The sequence below is a fragment of the Trematomus bernacchii genome, unplaced genomic scaffold (assembly GCF_902827165.1).
Source record: "Trematomus bernacchii unplaced genomic scaffold, fTreBer1.1, whole genome shotgun sequence".
In the NCBI taxonomy this organism is placed as follows: Eukaryota; Metazoa; Chordata; class Actinopteri; order Perciformes; family Nototheniidae; genus Trematomus; species Trematomus bernacchii.
The window spans coordinates 6,311,427-6,333,690 of NW_022987714.1; the positions used below are offsets into that span (position 1 = coordinate 6,311,427).

A 22,264-nucleotide genomic window follows, 5' to 3' on the forward strand; every position below is an offset into this window, starting at 1 on the left:
ACATGTTCGTGTTGACAGGAAAAACGAGGATTTCCACTCACCTTGCATAGTAGACCCATCCATCTTTCGTGGATCTCTCTTCCCATCCGGGGGGTAACTCGTCCTCACTATCTGTATCGTCCATGCCTGCGTATTTTAGAGCTGCCATTACTCGACGTAAACGACGGCGCTATAACCACAAATCCAGTGAGAAATATCTGCTCTGAAAAAATAAATGCAACTGTCAGATTAGTAGAGAACACAGCGCTCCCCGGCACTTCCGCAACAACACGGTGACGCTGAGCGAACTGCCTTGTGGGTAATTGAGGCTGAAGAACGTTCTTTTAGTAGTTAACTCTCTTTACTATTGAAAAGATTTGACCGTACTAATTTCAATCAACGTTTTAAAAATACAATCAAGCCTATTTTTAAATAATAATCTCATGCATTATAACCTGGTTTAATGTTACAGAGGCCGTCTGAAAATCAGGACACAATAAACTCAACACCCAGAAATAATGACCATAACAAAGCTAAACTAGTCAGTAAACTCCCTTAAAATGGCTTACATTTGAAAATAAGTAAAGTTACGATACAAAGACAAAATATGTGTTCGACAAATCCATCCAATTCAATTTCATCTCTCCAATGACTAGCTTTTATTTGGGATTAGTGGCTTGCAATAACTGCATATTTGGCATGCTATGTTTCCTTATAAATTGTTTTATATTTACTTGTTGGTACAAGCTTTTGTTTGATAACTGGCTGTGTGACATCCTACTGGCCTGCACCTGCTCCCTAGCTTGTCGGCTCTTTTTTATGCAAAGCAGCCTTTTTTCCCATTGTTACTGCAACATTACCTTTCCTATAACTGGTTTAGTTACCTGTTGCTGGTGTCCTGTCTGTCTGCTGACTCTGTTATTAGGGAGCAGGGCAGCTGTAAAAAATGTAAATATACAAATAGCATGCTGATACCTTAAAACCCTTAGATGCCTAAGTGGGTCTTTTTGGACCTGGTGAGGTGGTTTTCTTGAAGTATCTTTGTAATTACATTTTTTTATCATTTCATATTCCAGCTATTCCTCAAAAAACATGTTTTGGATATCATGCCATTCTAATTTTAAATTTAGATTTTAAGAAATTGTAGTTTTTGTATTACTACCCCAAGCTTCCATAAGTGGGTCTTTTTGGACCCGGTGAGGTGGTTTTCTCGAAGTATCTTTGTAATTAAAAAATATATATCATTTCATATTCCAGCTATTCCTCAAAAAACATGTTTTGGATATCATGCCATTCACATTTTTAGTTTACATTTTAAGAAATTGTAGTTTTTGTATTAGTACCCCAAGCTTCCATAAGTGGGTCAAAGCTGACCCGCATGCATTTTCTATGGAATCTTATGGGAAAACGTTTTTTTTCAAAATGTAAAAGAAATTTCTAAAATTATAAATAGTGAAAAATTAAATATAAAATATTTCTAGTGTGAACCAAAATATAATACTAAATATTATACAAGAGATTTTTCTTAACCAAAATGACAAAAATGGCATAAAAACACATATTATTCTAATACGGGTCCTTTTAGACCCACTTATGGAAGAGTGTAGGGTCCAGTCACTCGTGCATCTAAGGGTTAAGCCAAGTTAATACAAACAAGTGTGACCTTCATATAAAATCTTCTTTGCAAACTACCTTTATTTAAATTAATCCTTGAATTAAGAATCAAGTAAGCTATTTTGCATTCATTTGAACTGAATTGTTTCAATACTATAAGCCTGATAAACCGCTGATGTTGTCCACTGTCAATCAAAACAAACACAAAATAAATTGACTGCCATATACATTTGGTCTAAGTATCTGAGGCCTTGTTAGAGCTTAGTCTGGCTGTAAACCAAAATGTTACAGCAGTGAATCTATGCACACACAAAGAGGCTTTATCCAGTCTCTGCTTTTAAGCTCTCTACTGGCCCCTAACACAGTATGAAGAGTGGCAACATTGTTAGGAAGCCTACTCAGAGAGAAGCTTCTTTGCACACATGGTCACTTTCTTCTGTTCCACTTGTGACTCTTGTGTTTGCAGTGTAGTGGTTTAACTACTGTACTTCTTTAATTGAGCAGTTTTCCTGGAATAAGAGACACATGCAATGTGCTGATCTTGAGGAATCTGCTTACAACTGGCACATGGTTTAGTATAATTGACTGAAAAGATGCCTCTTGGTTATTTCCTGCCTCTCTCTCCTGGAGCACAATTCAAGTTTCTGATGCACTAAACTAAAGCATGCAGATAATGCCTTTATCTATATGACTTCATTATGGCACAGTCACAAGAATGTGTGATGTTTCATTCTGTGCAAATGATGCAGAGCTTAAGATAATTTAACTGGAAAAACGCTACCCCAAACCTCGCAAGACAGTTTTGCACTCTCACTTACTGCCTAGCTGACAAAGCAGTCCACTCATGACTCAATCAGTTCAGTGCTCCCCATAAAACTCATTCTACACAGTGTCCTGTCACGTCCTCATCCAGCTGTCATGATGTGTCAGGGAGCTTGTTCGCAGAGACACAAAGACGTTGTTTGACAAAATAATCTTGACTCATGGTCCATTTTATATTTATTTTCTTCACAAGCTTTCAACTGCAAGGTCACAAATCTCTCCCTCTCAATGGGTGAAGTTCTGTAACTATCTATCTATCTATCTATCGATCGATCGATCGATCGATCAATCTATCTATATATCTATCTATCTATATATCTATCTATCTATCTATCTATCTATCTATCTATCTATCTATCTATCTATCTATCTATCTATCTATCTATCTATCTATCTATCTATCTATAAGCTCAGATAAGATTCACCTTTATTGATCTCTGTAGAGAGATCAATAAATTGTTGAACACATATGTGTTTAGTCTGTGTATCTTGTCAGTCAACAACTGCTTGAATAATCACAATAACAAAGGTAAAACACTGATCAGTTGAATGTAGGCCTATATATATCTATCTAGCTTGGAAACGCATAGCTTTATTTATTTCTAATAGAGAATAATGTTATTTCCTACATTTCTGAAGAGAGTTCTGAAGGTAGCCTACCTGTAATGGAGGATCGAATATTGCTTAGAAAAGGCTATAGACTTTTTTATAAATACAATGTTTGGATAGCCTGTGCTGGCCTGTGTGTATTTCTCCAATTCACAGAACTGATTAAAGCTTTTGTCATAACCGGTGCATCAGCCTCGTATTGAAATGATATAATTAGACTCAAGTGACCCATAACGGTTGGAACAAACCATGCAATGTAGCCTAATGACATTACTTTCCCCTGTGATGGTTCACTGTATCCCCGGCCACAGCGCATGCCCCTGGGCAGAGAGAGAGAGAGAGAAAGAGGGGAGGGGCTAGGAGGTGGGCCGACCAACTGTGGGCAAGTGTGTGTGTGTGTGTGTGTGTTTGTGTGTGTCTCAACGTAGCACGAAATGTGTCTCCTCGCAGCAAAGACGCACACATTAACGGGAGACGTGCTAGTTAACGGTTTTTTGATATTTAAAGTTTTGTTTTTGTCGTCTTAAAGCTTTGTCGATGTTATACTCTGTAAATTAAACATTCCGCTTGTTAAACGCAATATTTATTGGCCAGGAGCAGCCGACTTCGTTTCTCCTAAAGAGTGTCCGCTTCCCCTCCCCTCGATGAAGCGCTGCGATGCCCTCTGATTTTATATCCCTCCTTAGCTCGGATCTTGACCTCAATTCTCCTAAATCTCTATATTCAAAAGGTAAGCTTTTATTACTTAAACGTTACAATGAAGACAGTCATCTGTTTGGTGTGGTTTAATACGTATTATGAATGTCTTATGCGCATGTTAAGCTGCTAGCTAGCAGTGGTTAGCTTTTTTTCTGCTGTTAGCAAGCCTAGCTAGCTTAGTTACTTAGCTGCATTTGGCATGTGCATTGGCAATTACCTGGTTGGTTAGCTTTCCATGTCACATGCTTGGAAGATCATCATACACCAGATTACTCTTCTAATGATAACAGTGCCACGTTATATTCCATTGATGTGATTTAATGCATCAATGTTTATTGTGCTGATGGCTAGCATTATGTTAGGTACACACTATGCTCGATCACAGCTACGTGTGGTCCAGTCACTACATTGTTAAGTGGTTTAACGTGTAAAGTCTTACTGGGATTGTGCAAAGGTGTGTGTATGCATGTTTAAATCCCTAGAGAAGGACGAAATGTATAACATGCATGTTGTGTGTATCCTCCTTGTCTGATTTTGTTGGGTGACAGTCCCTCTGTTGTTTTGGTTTTTGTGTGGAATTGAGCCAGAGTTGTCCTCCTCACATTCTCTGGTTTCACAGAAAGAATGCAGTCACTGCCACTTTCAAGCTGAGGGCATGGCAGGCTGCCTGTCAGGATAAGGGGTGCTGCCACTGGTGCCACATTTAATCTATAATGGGCTTTGGATACATGCCAACTGTTGTGTTATTATTAGGTGGGTATTACTATATCCATAAGGAGCTAGACTCTCGTTGTGTTCAGCTTGGTTAGTGGATTTGTCCTGGCTTTCAGCAGCACTTTGTCTGCAGGTTAATTTCCTCCCTGTTAACAAGGGTATCAACTTCATTTGTAGGGAAAGTGACTGTGATTGTGGTACTCAACACTGGCATCGCCATCTATCATGTTATTGCTTATTCATGAGAAAGCCTTGTATGTTGTGTACTGAACCCTAAGTGGTAAACTGAGATGGATGGATTTATGCATTTTGATAGGACACAGTAGTGGACCCAAGGGGTTCCTGTTAGTTCACCACCTGGTCTTAGATGTTGTCCACATATTGATGGTTAATAGTGTTTATACCGATACAATCATTAGCTGCCTGCTGTTGGACCTGCTGTTCTCACATCTGTCTTTCTGCTATGTATAGGGTGCTCATGAGCTATCAGAAAGCACTGCTATGTGACCCTGAAATGCTCAGTTGAGCCTGCCATATGGTCACACTGTATCACATGATGACCGTTTATTTATATCTCAGCAATTGGGTGTGTGCTGGTCAAGGTAGCAGAAGTGCTCCTCAACGATCTAGTGAGAGACATCATGTATCAGACTGTGAGAGAGTGAAGGGACAGCTGGCAAAATTGTCTTTTGGCATGCCAGTAAACAGTAATACACATTTAGTTGGTCCCATTTGGGTTCAAAATGAGTCAAATGTGAAACCTCAAAAGTAAGAATCATAATGCATCTTAATGATACCTTTCCCCTCAGTATTGCCACATTTACTTTAGCAAGACTTAGTTATTGACATCCAACCTTAGGAGGAAGTATGGCTTATTATATTTACTTCGGATCTATTACCTCTACACAACTCACAGTATCTTGTTACTCTAGTCTAAAATATGCCATAATGAAGAAAATTTGTCCTTCTTGGACACTTACCAAAGGGTTACATATTTGATATCATCAATATTTATTTTGCTTCAACTTCAAGGAGAAACGTTATGTGATTTTACATGTTAATTTTAATGGCTAAAATATAATCTAATATGACACAGCTTGTATATTATCTAATTTTGGTCCACTTTTCAAGTGTTTTAATTTAGATGGAAGGATAATCCAGAAAGATTGTCTTAGTCAGTCTTGAAATAAGGAACTCTTACATCAACTTATCAGTGTGAGAACCATAAACTGTCGCAACAGTGTGTGGGATCAGAATTCACTGTGTTGAACTAATGTGGATATGTATTGCAGCTCTTTAGTTTTGGTCCAACCACAGAATGACAAAATAGTGTAGAATCAGAAAAAGCCATTTGCTGATTGTCATTTATTGTTTATTTTATGAGAACAAACCTACCATGTCTAGAATTCAGCATGTGATCCATGAAATTAGTTAATTTGTGTTTGGTTCTTCCGTTTTATTATTGTTCCTAAACTTAATGTATTAATTTCTGTGAATGGATCCATTCGGCTCATTTACTGTCAGTCGCCTGAGACGTATAAGAAGAAATTATCCTTTTGGAACATGCTGCCTCAAAAATTTGATTGACACCTCCATGACTGTTCATTATTTCACTGCACCTTTTGAAAACTTGTACAGTAGTTAAGTTCACGTTATAAATACCATTAAAGTTTGTGTTTTAGAAAGGTTAGATATATGTATAGCATTTCTTACTGTATCTTTGATTAATAAAGTGTCCAGCCATTCATTGCCAGTGCATTTCAAAGTCAACCGGGATGGTGTAAATAGCCCAAAAAAGGCATTCTTTGTGCTTTGAGTGCAGTGAGAAGCTCATTTTTCTGCACTATGACTTGTGCATTTTGTTACGAGTTCAAGAGAGTCATTAAAGGAGACATTATTCGGCACTGAGACATATTCTTGGTCTGAATATCTTTTTTCATTTTTAACCAAAACAATGCCCTCATGTATTGTCTATTCATCTGTCATCCCCCATCGTAGCCACAAGCCAGCTGCAAAGAATAAAAATTGAATGGTGACCTTGCTGTTTGGCAAACCTATATGGCATGTGTAATGTGAGCAGTGCATAACTTTGAGATGAGGTAATTTAATTGTTCTAAGTGTAGGGTTAACTTGGCCCGCCCCATAGCTGACTAGTATTTTGCTAGCTCCCTTTTTTTGGGCATATTTGGATGAGCTTGTCGAGCTTTGCACATACATTTTGTCATCTTACTTCTTATCACACCAAACCTCAATCCCAGAACATAGTCAGTGTCCCGTTTTCAATTGGTAGAAAAAGAAGGAAAGTTAAGCTTCATATTTCATTTCAACTAAGGTCTTTGAGTGAAGACAAGCATTTTATTATCTTTTGTAAAGAACCTTTTCTGAAGGGTTTCCTCTATCAATCAAACTTTTTGTTTTACAATGTTTACATGGTTCAAAGTAAAGCCATTTCTAAAGTAACCATAAATTCTTTTTTGTTTTGATCTGTACTGCAAGGATGCGTGGTAAATCAGAGGAAGCCCCTCATTCTATCCAGAAACAAAGCCACGCCACAGTGTATATATAAACACTGTTTTGCCTACTGCTCCCTCCTGGGCAGTCTGCTGCATGAGTGAATTCAAAACACTCAGCCAAGTCCAGACTGTGCTTTTACAAACCCATGGAACGCGAATGATTAAGTTTGTGTGTTTAAGATAAGTAGACTAAATATTCTATGTAACTACACTAAACTTATTACTGCTGATGAACAAATACACTCAATGTGTGGCAAGCAAATGCGGTTGATAAGCTCAGTGGAATCTCTGGGAGTTATTTTCACATTGAGGCTGTAAAATCTGTCATGTTTCACTCATTTGGGCAGGTTTCGCTTCAACTGGATTTCGAGAATGTATTAAAATGATAAAGTATGCAGGGAGGAAACATGTGCACGCAAAATCTATTGATTCATTAGAAATACGATCTCAATTGTAAGTTGTTTGCTCCTGTACCAAACAAGCAAGCACTCAAGGAGAGGGAGTGTCCCATTGAGACCTGCACAGTAACATAGTTTAACCAGTGTTGACTCCTTTCCCTCTGACCAATGCAATCATCCCACCTGGCTTCATGACCCTCCTCCTAAACTGGGCTGGTTGTTATAGGCGACTTCTGCATCTGCAGGCATAGTGTGGGTCTGTGAAAGGTGACCACCAAATGTGTTCATTATGTGAAAGCTCTGGTTGCATATGAATGGGCTCCAGGCAGGTTTAACACGCACTCAGTAGACTCGCATCATGCACACATCTCCAGTGTGAAAGGAGTAATAGTCAGAGCTGAGGTCATGTCGGTTTGCCAGTCAATCTGTAATGCATCCATGCACAAAGACTCTCTCTTCACACCACGAACAAAGCACAACAGACACAGATGGAGGGTTTTTGTGAGGGTCATGCATACTTTGCTGTTTACTTCAAGGCCACAATACATGTTATCTTAATGGCCACTGTCCAAGACACACAGGTTTATTGGAATATTTTTGCTCGTTATTCTATTTTAAAAGTTGTGAAAAAGCATTGTCAAGGTTTGTTTTGTAAACTACAGTACTGTAGCCCTTTGTGTGATTTTGTGTTGTCACTGCCTCAACAGCGTCGTTGACATCACAAGTGCGAGATCATGTGTCTTGTCAGTTTTACCGTTCTGCTGGTGCTAAGTCATGGCTGAGTATCAGGTGACTACTACACAAGCTGGGTGCCGCCGATGCACATCTTAAATATCCATGTCAGGGTGTTGATGGGCTGCTGTTTCTTAGCAACCAGACTGCTTAATCAAGTGTTTATCTGCCACCGAATGCAGTTTTTTCCACTGTAGCTGCAGTGGTTGGTTATACTCTTGTAGGAATCATTTTTCCATCAAATATTAAGGAATGTCTCTGTGGGTCTTATTACATTAAATTGCATGGGAGGCTAATTTAGTTTATCATAGGATAGACCGTGTTATGTAACTGTCTGAAGAAGTATCTTTTGTATAAATGGGAGAAAAAATAAAACTTGGATCATGAGACCCAGGTTTGCTTACAGTCCCATACAAGGAATGCTCTGGCCAACTTTTGAAAATAAACAACAAATCTCAGTGAGATATAGAAGTATTTTTGTTATGACCACCACAATTTCTGAGAACCAAATACATTACGTTTGACACAATTACATTTTTTCGGCAAAGATAAAGACTGTATTCAAAACGAGAAGTTGGGTGTTTTTGAATTGAGTTCAGGGCCGTCTGAATATTTGTGGAGCCAGTGGCCAGCTGCACTGGCTTCAATTTCTGGCCAATGATAAGTGGCCTACCTAATAATCTAGGCTCTGTGTTCAAGGGGTTTAACTTGTGTGCATACCATCTCAAGTTACTGACAGCAATAGCAGATAGTTCTATTTTTAAAAATTGTGAATTGATTTGCCATAAGGTTTGTGCATTTCAATGGCCTCCAATTTCTGATCCGGTTTATGTAGGGCTGGGAAAATCTTATATCATACTTTTATAGTCTTTTCATGAAATCATAAAGGTTTAATCATATTTTATAATGTATTGATGCACGGTAATGTTGCCTTTATTGATGATATCAAGCACGTATTAACTCAAATGCCTTAAAGAATCTGATGGGAAGTTTTTACAGTATTCTATTCACACAGAAATATACAAAAATAAAAAGCTTACCTTGTGGTAATGTCACTATTTGTTTTTTTAATTACCAGAAAACATGCGATGTTATATTTGTTGCAATCCTGATATAAATTAACCTATTTGTTTAATACAATTTTGGCCATATCACCCAGCGTTAGGCTTAAGGCAGAGCTTCTGAACTCTGAGCCAACAGAGACATTTGTGAAGAGTTGGCAACCTTTTTTAGTTACACGATCCTGTAACAAACTATTTAATATCTGTTTCAGAACCTAATGTATCTCTTCCTGCTCATTCTTTATCACAGAGTCGGTATATGACCTCCTCCCCAAAGAGCTCCAGCTCCAGCCGTCGTCCACCCAGACAGACCCACCCACCATGAGCCAACAAAGTGGGGGAGAGGCGGGACCTCCCCCCTCTGCAGCCGTGGCTTCAGGTGAGCTACCTGCTTAGTCCATGAAAACCATGATCCGGGGTCAGTTTCCCCTCGCCAAACTACCCCCAAGACAGAAGGGGGAGAAAGTAGAATGTCTTTTATCAGTTTCTGGGGGCAACTTCACCCTTTCACCAGTTTCTGACATAAAAACTGTTGTGCCTATTTAATATTATATGAGCTTGTATAGTTATATCTTAGCTACGGTATTTTAATACTGAAATAATTTCGATTTTTACTTTGGTATATTATGGCTTTCGTCTGATTCAAAATCCTACGGTGCTTCACATCAGGGGTCAGTGTTTACCGTGATTTGAAAGTGGGACTTTTTTTTTTCCATTTTATTTTAGGATTATTAATTTTTCTATTATAAAGCAAACCCCAATTAGTGCATTTTTTCTGTATAATATCTGAGTACCTTCTGTCTGTTGGCTTGTTTGACATGGGGCTGTTAGGTACTTTCTTATTATCCGAGCAGCATCCTTGAATTTGTGTTGGGGCTATTCAGCTCTGCAGCTCTTCACCTAACCAGTTCACTTTATAAAACTGGAAGGCTGAAAAGAAGATATATTTAAGAATCGCTAAATGTAGGTTAAAGTCCAACCTCCCTTATAATCTAACTAAACTATACCATCTAGTGGCAGTGACTATAAGCTATTCTCAATAGCTTCTAAGTAATGATAGTCATTCCTAATCCTCTCTTCCTGGAAAGCTTTGCTCTAAATAACAGCTCCAAGAAATGGCAAGTTCTCAATAACAGCATGCTAACATAGCTTGTTATTTTTTATTTCACCCTTTTCTTTAGCAGCACTTTCCCATTACATGCTTATGCTTTATTTTTTATTATCACTTTGCTTTTTAGACAGTTAAATACAGGTTTCCTAACTTGTAGAGATGCAGTGTAACCAGTAGTGTAAATCCTCTCCAGCATCCTTTTATGTTATGGTATTAGATTGTGTTCCAGAGTCTGGAGTTTAGCACTTCTGGATCAGTTTGTCTCTCTGAAGTTGTCAATATAGTTTTTATAAGTTTTGTTTTCATTAAGTGCCTGAAACAGCCTATGCACATTTGTTATTCACACACTGTCTTTAACACACTCATACAACAGTAGGTCATCGGATCATTTATTGAGGTCTCAAACTTTTGTTTGTAATCAGCTGATATTCTCAGTAAATATGAAGGTTCTCTCTCTTTATGAAACAGTGAAGTTGCCCCTAGCAATCATTGGACTGTCTTTTAAATTAATTTAGCAAAATATGGTCTGATCTTGGATCATGGTTCACGATGGCCAACATCAGCTAAAAGCTCTGAAGGAATTCAGTCTGGAGTTTTATCTTAAGAGCAAATGAACTGGTCTACAGTGTTTGAGAGAGCACTTTTGTTAACGCTACCTTTAACTACCCTGTCTGACTCAGCACTGCTTAGGGTCACTAAGCAGTGCTGATCAAAAGCATGACTACTGTTATGTTTGTCAGATTATCATTAACCTAATACTCGTGCTGTCTATAAATGATCAACTTCAAAAGTTACTCCTTCTTCAGTTTATGAATTCATCCAATTTACTGATTGACAGAAGTTGAATCTTGAATGATCAGCTCTCTTGTTGCTCATTGGCTGTCTCGTTTTTATTGCAGGAAGTTCCCTCTGAGGCAGGGAGTGTCTGCATATAAAATGGTCTGCAGTTCACTGCTCCATAGGTCAGAGGCTTGTTTATTCTGTCTCCATGGCTACGCTCAGTCCCAACCAAATCTTCCAATTGGCATGCGCAAACTACTGTTTACTACTGAATGCACATTGCACAAACTGTACTGTAACCCTGGCAACCCTGGCAAATTTAATTTGGCCTCATTACCAGCTTGCAAATTTGGCTGTACTAGAAGGTTTGACCAGATTTTTGTTCCGTTTCTTTCTGGCAATGTGTATGTAACAATTTGTAGCTTGCTTTTGTTTTTGTAAACAAAGCATGTCGGTTTTGTCACATTGATTTTAATTGAGAAAGGTTTCGTAGGAATCAAAACCTTGTGGGACCTAAAGTACCCTTCTCAAGTTCAGAATATTTGATCAATGCTTGACGGCTCTCGCATGCACAGTGAGAGCATATAACCCACTACAGACTGTTGAAATTAGAGTTGGGAAGAGGGGAAATCAATACAAATCATGCACAAATTCAGCTGCTTGAATGGGACTGCTAGCCTGCACTGCGCCGAACATCTCAACTAACTTATGTATCTGTATATACTACCACAGATGCCACCTATTCCACCTCGAGCCCCTTGGCCTCCTCCTCCCTGGCTATGGGAGCCCCGTCCTCTGGCTCCTCTACCTCCTCCTCAGACCATCTCAAGGCCCCCCAGCATCTCCACTCCACTGGAGAAGATGGAGCTGCAGAGATTCAAGGTATGGAGGGTGCTGTGTCGGCCCCCAGCAGAGGAGCAAACACTGCAGCAGGAGACATAGGGTCAGCAGTGTTGTCAGGGCCAGGAGTCCAGCAGCCTCAGAACACCCCGTCCAAACGGAGGCCTGTGTTGAACATATCCCCCCCGCCCGAGGACCTCTTTGACGACAGCCAGATGTCCTGCCAAGAGGAGCCTTCAGTGTCCGCTCCAACGGGTCCAGACTCGGAGCATAGCAGCAGCATGTGGGCCGACGACTCTGTCTCCAACTTCAGCTTGATCAGCTCCGTCTCCTACAACGACAACACAGAGGTGCCGCGCAAGTCTAGGAAACGCACCCCCCGCCAGCGGCCTGGGCCCAAACCTGCCCATCCAGAGGACAGCATGGACGTGTTCGATGCTGACAGCGCAAAGGCCCCTCACTTTGTCCTGTCCCAGCTGAGCACAGACAAAACCAGTCCCAGGTGGGATGACCCTTGCCCAATGCCCATTCTGTCCGCATGTTAACTCAGAGCTCCCATGTCCCTCTTTTGGAATACAGTTAAGGTCATTTAGTTTTGTTCTGTCTGGGATAATATCATTTCTTGGAGTCTTATTAATGTTATGTTACTTTTTGTTGCCTTGCAGCTCTCTTGAGTCAGGAACTGCAGTGAAGGGTGGGTCACTGTCTACTCAGTACCCCCAGAGGAGTGATGGGAAGGAGCTGAAGATCCTGGTGCAGCCAGAGACCCAGCACAGAGCTCGCTATCTGACCGAGGGCAGCAGAGGTTCTGTCAAAGACCGCACTCAGCAGGGATTCCCCACTGTCAAGGTGCAAAGAAGGCCACAGGAAACATCTTAACACCTATGTGGGAAGTGACTGAATAAGGCCAAAACTACACAGGACACAGTAGAAATCTCATGCCTGTTCAAACGCATCAGAAACATTAGCTAACCAACTAATACACATTAGCACATTTTTGTTTTGAGCTATTAAGCTTTATTTCACAATGGTAGCATTCTGTATTCTGGGTGGTACATAATTATCTTACAAATCAACACCAGACCTAATTTTCTGAAGGCTAATAACTTTAAACTAGATCATACCGTGGTGACTTTAGCTCTTACTTATGAATCTCTGCAGGAAAGTGCCCTTTATTCATCAATAAGGCACTTAACCCTCGACAGCTCCACTGGGGCTGCTTAGTGTCCCGCAGATTAAGCTGGTTGTGTTGAGCAGCGGTGGGATGTAGCAGCTCCAAAACTTAAATAATGTATCAGATGCACATTTGGAAAGGGCAAATAGAAACAAAACCCAGACATTAGCACTAAAGGGTTTTCTTTTTTCTCATGGGCACAAAACTAAAACTTTTTCAGTAGAAGCCAAATACTTGTAAATATGTAAATACTTGTTTACACTATATTTAGAGATCAAGGCTGTGATGATCATGTGGTTAGGAACATTATGAATGAAATGATAATCCTAGATAGAAACAACCCATAATCCCCTCTATGTGAGGGACTGAAAAAGTGTGTTGGCTGCCACTTTATCTCTATTATCATATGACATTAAGATGTGTGTTACACTTTATCTACGGCTGATTGTTATAAACCTCCTGGGCATTTTTTATCTTAACAACTAGATGGGAATTTTCCATGTTTGACCTGTGCACAGTGTAACACTAGGATTAACATCCCCACCCTGTTTAAAAGTTCTACCTCAAGATAGGATCTCTTGCAGAACCAAATATCAAGTCTATCTCTTGAAATGTCCTGAGGCTTATTATGTCTTCCTGCTTGAACATGTGTTTTTGTGTCCATAATAAACAAGAAGATATCTGCGAGTGCCAGTGTTTTGAGGGTCAATTAACAGTTATTTACACAAAATCTATTTTTGCTTTGTCCCCAGTTGGAAGGTGTGAATGAACCAGTTGTGCTGCAGGTGTTTGTAGCAAATGATGCCGGCAGAGTGAAGCCTCACGGTTTCTACCAGGCATGCAGAGTAACAGGGCGCAACACCACTGCCTGCAAGGAGGTGGACATTGAAGGAACCACTGTTATCGAGATCCCGCTGGAGCCCAGCAGTGATATGACACTCGCGTAAGGGGGGAATATTTTGTGGAAAAGTATCAGATAATACTTCACAGTGTTGATATTTGAGAAGTTCCTTGCGTGCTTCTCATGTATTCTTCAACCCGTGGTGTTTCTGCAGGGTGGACCGTGTAGGAATTTTGAAGTTGCGTAATGCAGACGTGGAGGCCCGTATCGGTTTGGCAGGGTCCAAGAAGAAGAGCACACGAGCCAGGCTGGCGTTCAGAGTCAACATCCCCCAACCTGATGGATCCGTCCTTACTCTACAGGTCACCTCTTCACCCATCCTCTGCAGTGAGTAGTGAAAGTACAATAAGAAATACAAAATGATCTCCTAAAAGCAACTCTTATCATTAGTCTGAAGCCAAAGATATAGGAACCACCAACAGGCTTCATGAGGTTAATTCAAAATAATGATTTGATGTGTTAAGCTTATGGACATGGAAACATCGTTCTCCTCAGATCATAGAGAACTTTCTGTCATTTCTTTTTCTTCAATCTTCCATAATGCTTTTTGTCAAACACTAGCTAATATGTCATGTCAGTTTTAATGATCAAACACTTCTGTCATTCTCCAGCCCAACCAGCAGGAGTGCCAGAGATCCTGAAGAAGAGTCTTCACAGCTGCTCAGCGAGAGGAGGAGATGAAGTCTTTATCATCGGAAAGAACTTCCTCAAAGGAACCAAAGTTATTTTTCAGGAGAATATTGCAGGTGCTGAAGCAAACTGGTTGTTCTTTTTGTATCTCTCATCTCTATGGATATTTTTCTGAACGTTAAACCTCTGATGGGCGTTAAAAGAAAAATATTTTTGTTTGTATTTGCAGATGATAATTCCTGGCAAGCTGAGGCTAAGATTGACATGGACCTTTTCCACCAGGTAAATGCAGCTAAATGACATTATACTCTGATGCTCACATTGACCATGCATAAGATTTGACTTCAAAGGTGATTGTTCTCATTGATGTCTTGTGTTTTCAGAACCATTTGATAGTGACAGTCCCTCCGTTCCAAAGCCAGTCAATCACTTCTCCCGTTTCTGTGGGAATCTACGTGATGACCAATGCTGGTAGATCACATGAGGCCCAGCCCTTCACCTACACTCCAGACTCAGGTACAGCCACTCGCTCAAGCTTATCCTAGTCCTATTTTCAGGATGATGTGAGCATTGTATTATACTGTTTGAACCTAAAGTTACCTGTATTGGTCGTATAAATCATTGTATGAATACAAGTTACAGCAAATATGTTTCTGTGAGAGGTTGCAAGCATTCATTAATGAGAAACTAATATCTATCCTGCGTTTCCTCCATCACCCACAGCTGATAACTCAGAAGCCCGGACAATAAAAACAGAGGGACCCTCTCTAGTCAGCACGTGTATATTTGATTGCCAGATCAAATCTATATCTCCTGAGCAAACTGACAGCTCTGTTCCTCCTTCCAAACGGCAAGAGGACACACCAATGGAAGTGTCTAGCAATCCAACTCCCACAGATGTCTTTAAGGTAAAGTACAATTCATTCTCAAGAAAGCATGACCAAAATATCTACTTCAGAATTGCAGACGGTAATATATTTTGTCCCCTCTTTTTTCTTAGCCATCCCCTGACCCTCTTGTCGTGGTGCAGCAGACACTGGAGCTCAGCTCTAACCCTCATCCAGGTGGAGAGTCCTTTCAGAGCCCAATGCCCCTACAACCGGAAGACGTGGAGCTCTCCCAGGTGCCCCCTGTCTTTCCTAGCCTTGAGTCTCTCAGCACCATACAGAAGCAAGACATTACTCCCACAACCTCGTTCCCAGTGCAGGGCGATACCACAATCCCCCCTGTAACACCAGAAGTCCCTCAGCAATTTCTCAGAGATCCTCAAGACAGCGTACCTCCTGAGAGTTCCAATAGTAGCGGAGGGGTTGTAGTCTTGGCCTTGTCCCAGATAGCGACTCCCTCTCAGCCCCAGCAGTCACAGGTACCCCTATTCCCCCAGGATGGGGTGACCCAGCTGGAGAGGGCAGTAAGGGAGCTACAGGCGGGAGGAAACACCACCTTCCAGCAAGTGTTGGAGGCGGCTGTAGCCCAGCAGCAGCTCAACTCTGTGCTGTACAGCCCCACCCCCTCTGCAGACACCCTCCAGCAGCACGTCCAGGAGAACATGAACAGCCTTAGATTGGGAAACACAGATAATACACTATCACCACAGCAACAGCTACAAATACAACAGCAACAGCAGATGCAACAACAACAACAGCAGATGCAACAGCAGCAGCAGATGCAACAGCAGATGCAACAGCAACAACAGATGCAACAACAACAACAACAGATACAACAGCAACAACAGATACAACAGCAGATGCAAATACAGCAACAGTTTCAACAGCATCCACACCTGCAGCAACATCAAATCATTGGTAACCTTCAGCAGCAAGGTCTTAGTAACATGCAGATCCAACAACAACAACAACAACAACAACTTATATTACAGCCACAAGACCAGCAGCAACTGCAGCAGCAGCAAATTATAGAGAATATTCAGCAGCAACAACATCTGCAGCAGAATCAGCAACAGCAAGTCCTCAACAGCATCCAACTTCAGGATCAGCAACAACAAAATCAAATACTTACCAATTTACAGCAACATCAGCTACAGCAGCAGCAACAACAACAACAGCAGCAGCAGCAAAATCAAGCATTGAGCAACTTGCAACAACAACTGCAGGAGCAGCAGGTGTTGGAGAATTTACAGCAGCACCTTCAGGCAGAGTTGCTTCAGCCCCAAATCCACTCCGCTCCCCAGGTCCAGCAGCCAGTGTCCCTGCTTCAACAGACTGGAGAGCTGCTCACCATTCAGACCAGCTTCCCAACACAGCCCCCCTCCCACACATCTCCCCCACAGCAGCTCTTTCAATCGCCGCGGCCCCTCGCTGAGACCCAGAGCTCCCAACAGCAGGTCCAGGCTGCCCTGCTCCAGAACACACTGACAGTTCTGACCAGTGGCAGTCTCAGCTCAGAGCAGCAGCCTACAGGGTCAACTTTGTACCTGTCTCCAAACCCTCAGCCCCAACAACAGCAACCACAGCTGACATTCATCTCCTCCATGGAGACCTCCAACAGCCAGCCCCAGTCTGTTGCAATGTTTCAGAACCAACCCCAAGCTCAGCTTTCCCAGATGCAGCAGCAGAGCACCCCAATGGAGCAGCAGCAGTCTCCACAGCAGAACCAACAACAGCAACCGCAGCTTCCAATGGGCCAGCAGGGCTCCCTGTTCCAGAGTATCCAGAACCACTCCCAGCCTAACACCGTCCCTCAGAGCCAGCTGTCCCAACCCGAGCAGACCGGTCTCTTGCTCTGCACCACAGATCTTAGCCCCCAGGCTATTCCCCCAACTATTCTCTTCAGCACCCAGACACAAGGCCCTTCCCAGATGGGGAGCATTAGCGTTGGAATCCAGCTGCCTGACCCAGCAGAGCCCATGTCCTTCCAGGACCAGAGCTCCTCAGGCGGAGGAAACGTGTCCTCCGCTGAGAACCGGCAGCAAAGCCTGTTCCAGGAACAGCAGCCAATGCAAGTGGGACTAAGTTCCAGCAGCCCGCAGAGCAGTCAGCCTGTGGAGCTGTTCCTGCCTCAGACCTCTCTGTCCAGCCTGCAGAGCTCTATTGGCTCACAGGAGCTGAACAACCAGGCTCCATCCCCTGGCACAACCATCTTTGTGGTCCAGGGCAGTGTGGGGGTGGTAGCCAACCCTGGCCAGCAGCCCCCGGAGCAGCTTTTCCAGACAACAGTGGGTGGAAACGTGGCTCCACAAGGACAGGCCAATCTGTTTGTGTTTGGCATCCAGAATGGTAAATCTCCATTTTTAGTACAGTAAATCCAAGCTAAATGTAAGTCTTGTCAAAGCCTTTACCTGCTGTTTGGTTATAAGGATTATTTCCATTCTCTCTTCCTCCTAGACTCGCCCCAGCTGCTCAGTTCCTCCGGACCCACCCTCGCTGCTCAGGGCCCGCCTCAGAGCTCCAGTCACATGCAGCCTCTGTTGGACCAGCCAATGGGACAAGCTGCCTCCACCATGCCACCTAACATGCATAGCAGCTTACAGAGCACCCTTCAGGCCCAAATGCAGTCAAGCTTAGAGAGCGCCATGCAGACAAACACACAAACAACTCTGCAGTCCAGTTTACAGGCAACCATAGAGACAAGCCTGCCGACTCCAATGCAGACCAATCTACAGACACAGAGTAGCTTACAGAATCAATTGCAGGCTTCAATATCTGCATCGTCCAACATGGATAAATTTGAGGACATACTGGAAAGCCTACAAAAGCAGTGAAAAGTGTTTGGACCATGTTAGCACCACTAAGGAGAGTGAGTGAAATGTAGCCTAGAGTTAAACATCCCTACATTGACCAGAGTGCGTGGTCTATGGTGTTTTGTGCAAATGCCACAAAATGTAGAAAACAATTAGATATTTAATAATTAAATGCCCCTTTACCTAAAACCTCAATTATACGCTCTTGCAATTGTTTTTATTGAATATTTATAATTATTAGAGCCTTCATACATCCATCGTCCTTGAATCGAAGAATCTGCCTTTGTTATTACTCCTCTTGCAGGATCAGAGAGGCCTGTAATAACTGCTTTATCCATCAGTCTCAGAAATGCAGTGTTTTGTTGTTAGTGTTTTTAGTAATATGAGTCTATGAGATGATGATAAAAACACCTACCAGGTTTGGTGGAGAAACTGGAAAGGGATAAAGAATGTCAGCAACAGGGAAACGGGAATAGTATTGTCAGAGTAGGCGGAGCAGATTAAAACAGCCAGCGATGAAGTGAATATCAGATTGTGTCAGATATAAACTGAATCTCATTTTGTGAGTGTAAAAACTTCAAGCCCAATATGAGGGGAAGAGATGTGTTTTTGTCTGTTCATCATGTGAATATCATTTACCTGGCATAACAACAGGGATGAAATATTGTCGCCACTCAATTTAATCTAATGACATGGATCATGTAGGATATTTTGCAGTTAATTAGATCCTGGTTTTGCACATGTCATCAATTTGACTACTCTAAGAGTAGAGACTAACAAATTAAGTACATTTGTAGAATGTTTGCCTCCATAATATGTGCTGCACATGAGCAGACTCTAGTAGAAGAGAGTTTGAGCATTGATCGACTCCACAAAAAATAACTAACTCACCAAAATGGTGATCAGTCAATACATTCTGGTATTGTAGGGGGTTCCCCCATGTGCAAAAAATAAGAGTGACTATCAAACACTCTCAAATGAGATTCAACCTTGTGATAACTGACTTGTCTTTTGGTTCTGGCACCTCCCAGTGTTTTCATAGGTCAAAGCGTCAATACTGGGCTTGCAGAAGCTTTTTGGTCAAATTTTAAGAAGCATTCAACTATGTAGTGTGTATATTTTTTTTGTTTTGAAAAATTGGTATCTTTTACCAATTTAATGTGGATAGAAAGAAACGTTCCACTTGTGAAAATGGAGTGTTGTGTGGTTTTATAAACATTTTATCTCAAGCACTTTATAACCTCTAGATAATCCTTATATTCGTCCACAGCTCTCTACTGACCCAGCTGAATTTGTACTCGGAACTATCCAGTTAAAAAAACGAAAAAAGTAACACAGCAGTTGTCTTTGTAAAGGTAAATACATCTTAATCAAGCATTTTTACATTATTTTTTAGGTCTATGACAACTTTGTATAGGATGTCTACTCACTGTTGAATTCCTCTTTGTATTCAGTCTCAGTGGTCCAGTCTAAACAAACAGCCATTCCCACAAAAGCATTGTCAATTTTCAGTGTTGGAGTGGTAAGTAGGCCTTTGTGTTTTACACTGACACAACACCCTAAAATACTGATTTGTTTTAGTTAGTCCATGAAATTAAGGAGTTTTCATCGTATTGTTATTTGTACTATTTACTGTCCAATCTGTCACTTGAGACTGTTTTACCTTGTGTTGTGTTAGATATTTAAGTTTTCGTCTCAGTGTTGGTACCGTGTGAAGTTGGCATCCAGTGCCCGTCCCATGTGTTGTGAACGGGCTCACTGGTAAATGAAATCTCTGTTACATAGAGGCCGCCATTTTGATCTATGGTGCTATGTGCAGGAATGGTGGGCACTTCTGATGTGATGTTAGTACATAACAGTTTATACTTATCTCTATAGCACTGACAATAATTGTTAGTTTTGAAGCGGCGTTGAGTCTAGAGCTGGCTGTTGTTGTGGGGTCAGACTGGAGCGCACCCAGGCATACCAAAGCTCCTGTTGTGAATCATCTTGTCTCATTCATGTCCTTGCAAATGCTATCATGTTTACTCATTCGTACTTACTCATTTAAGTTATGTAGCTCTTCCATGGATAGTAATTCAGCATGTTTTTGAGTGCAAGATTTATAAAAGATACGTAAAGGTACTTTGTGTCATGGATCAGTTTTCCTCTAAACATTTCCACCAATTTGATACATTACTCTATTTTTTGATGCAAAATATAACGGCTGTACTTTCCATATCTATAAAAGTGGCCAATTTTGGCATTATCAAAAAGACAATTTTTGAGAATAATTCAAATGTTAGAATAGTGTTGCTCACATATGCATTTGTTTACATTTTCATAGTCATACTATTTTTTTCCTGCAGTTGTTAGTGATCCATTTTAAAGTAACTTATCTTTTTTAGAATTTTGTATCCATGTATCAAAAATGCAGAGTATTTTTGTAAAACTAAACTTTTTGGTTTATGCTCATAGCACAGAATATATCATTGCTGGTATGTTTTCCTGAAATGAAGCGCAGGTTTATTGTGAAGTGTGTGACTGATATTAGTAATGTAATTAAGTGGACATCAAGCAAATATGTTGGAACTTAATTCTACTGTTTATAAAAATGACTTTACCCAACCTGTATAACATAATACATGGGCTAGGTTTTTCTTGTGTGTGTTTGTTTTTTATGTCATGCATCTCAAATGGCACTTTGACTCATCCATTAACTGTAGATCAGGTTAGAGCGCAGTAGTGATGTTTCCAAGCATTCCAGTCCTCTTGGGGAGTTTAAGAGCACATGATGTTGCGGAAGAAGTGCGGAAAAGTAATGCCTCTTAAAGCCATACCAACACAGAAAGCCAACCTGTGACTTCAGTTTCATGAATGTACATTTTACCTCATGGTGTGGACATAGAGCTTGCTCTACATCTAACATCGGACCAATTACAGTTTTAAAGAACATATATTTTGAGGCAGAGGGTGGGGGTGGCACCAACTGTCATTTGTATCACTGTACATTTTGTCAGATTGTTTCGTCTTGGATTGTGGTGTAATTTCATGTTTTTTCACGTCCAGTTTCATTTTGAGCAATCCAGGATGCTCAGTCTGACTCTTCGAATAGCCACTTCCACCTGAAAAAAAACCATGTGAAACATTAATTTAAAAGGTGGTGAAGATAGCACACAAATCTTTACAAAATATCAGTTTTGTCCTTCAGTCATGTAATGAATATCCATGTATATTTAAATGTGAAATATACTGCAGGGGTATCTTGAATTTCAATTGTGATGCTTTCAACAGAACTTTGTGTGCCTTGATAACTTAACTGTTACTCTGCTGTGTTTACTGGTGTCCCTTTTGTGTCATAGCTATTTGGCTCCTTGTCCTTTTTATTCTCTAGGACTGTTGAACATCAAGACACCTTTTTGTGATTGAATCTTTATTTCTAAACACAAGCATTACCATAGCCCATACAGATATATTTTATTTGTACAACATCGTGCAGCTTCACCAGTGAAGTGTCAACTTGTTTGTTACTTTCTGTTGAAAATGTTTTTCATGCCTCATGAGATTTGTACATGTGAGGTAAAAGGGACGAGACCGTGGAGATTGTTTTATGGAGAGCTATCTTGTGTTGATGTGCTTGTCAACATTACTATTGTTGCTGTGAACTGCTTGATCAAAAGGAGCAACCATGATAAATTAACTGTTAATTGTCAATAGTGTGAGCTGTGTCTTGTGTGTACTCGGTTAGCTCACTTTTCCTAGTTCGCTTTCTATTTCACATTCTCCAACAGTTTTGTTGTATCCGTTCTGTGTAGCTTGAGCTTTAGTATCTAGCCTTAAGACCCCGCAGTCGGGATGAAGGTCAACCCCAGTGTGTTATCATACATCTGAACTATTATTAACATGTACTTTGCCTTGGTCTGGACATTTGTATACTCTTCTGTTTATATCTGTAATCCTGCTGCTACATTAAATGAATTAATAAAAATTAAAACGTATTTGTTTTTG

General features: G+C 41.0%; 2 protein-coding genes across 3 annotated transcripts in view; one reads left to right on the forward strand and one right to left on the reverse strand.

Annotated features, from left to right (window-relative positions):
* Positions 1-260, reverse strand: part of wwox (WW domain containing oxidoreductase) — a 130,492-nt gene extending 130,232 nt beyond the window's left edge. The window contains exon 1 of the mRNA XM_034141830.1: positions 42-260. Coding sequence (XP_033997721.1) covers positions 42-148 — 107 coding nt within the window. The 5' untranslated portion in view covers positions 149-260. The remainder of the gene's footprint in view (positions 1-41) is intronic.
* A 3,166-nt stretch (positions 261-3,426) lies between these two features.
* Positions 3,427-22,254, forward strand: nfat5a (nuclear factor of activated T cells 5a). Of its 2 annotated transcripts, XR_004556787.1 has the most exons (13): positions 3,427-3,754; positions 9,392-9,520; positions 11,765-12,374; positions 12,538-12,721; positions 13,799-13,989; positions 14,102-14,274; positions 14,559-14,693; positions 14,807-14,859; positions 14,961-15,093; positions 15,301-15,485; positions 15,578-17,813; positions 17,922-19,632; positions 19,732-22,254. XR_004556787.1 is itself a non-coding variant. In XM_034141767.1 (12 exons), exons 1-12 carry the CDS (start codon positions 3,682-3,684, stop codon positions 18,296-18,298), a joined length of 4,479 nt encoding a protein of 1,492 aa, XP_033997658.1. In that variant the 5' UTR covers positions 3,427-3,681; the 3' UTR covers positions 18,299-22,254. The 2 variants fall into 2 exon arrangements, 1 of the variants encoding a protein (XP_033997658.1); XM_034141767.1 differs by having other exon boundaries at positions 17,922-22,254.
* The last annotated feature ends 10 nt before the right edge of the window (positions 22,255-22,264 follow it).

Bases quoted from the DNA above. Each gene is read 5' to 3' on its own strand.
- nfat5a (XM_034141767.1), top strand. From the start codon at position 3,682: ATGCCCTCTGATTTTATATCCCTCCTTAGCTCGGATCTTGACCTCAAT. The intron at 12,722-13,798 runs GTGCAAAGAAGG...CTTTGTCCCCAG, and splicing joins AGGGATTCCCCACTGTCAAG to TTGGAAGGTGTGAATGAACC. The intron at 15,486-15,577 runs GTAAAGTACAAT...CTTTTTTCTTAG, and splicing joins CTCCCACAGATGTCTTTAAG to CCATCCCCTGACCCTCTTGT.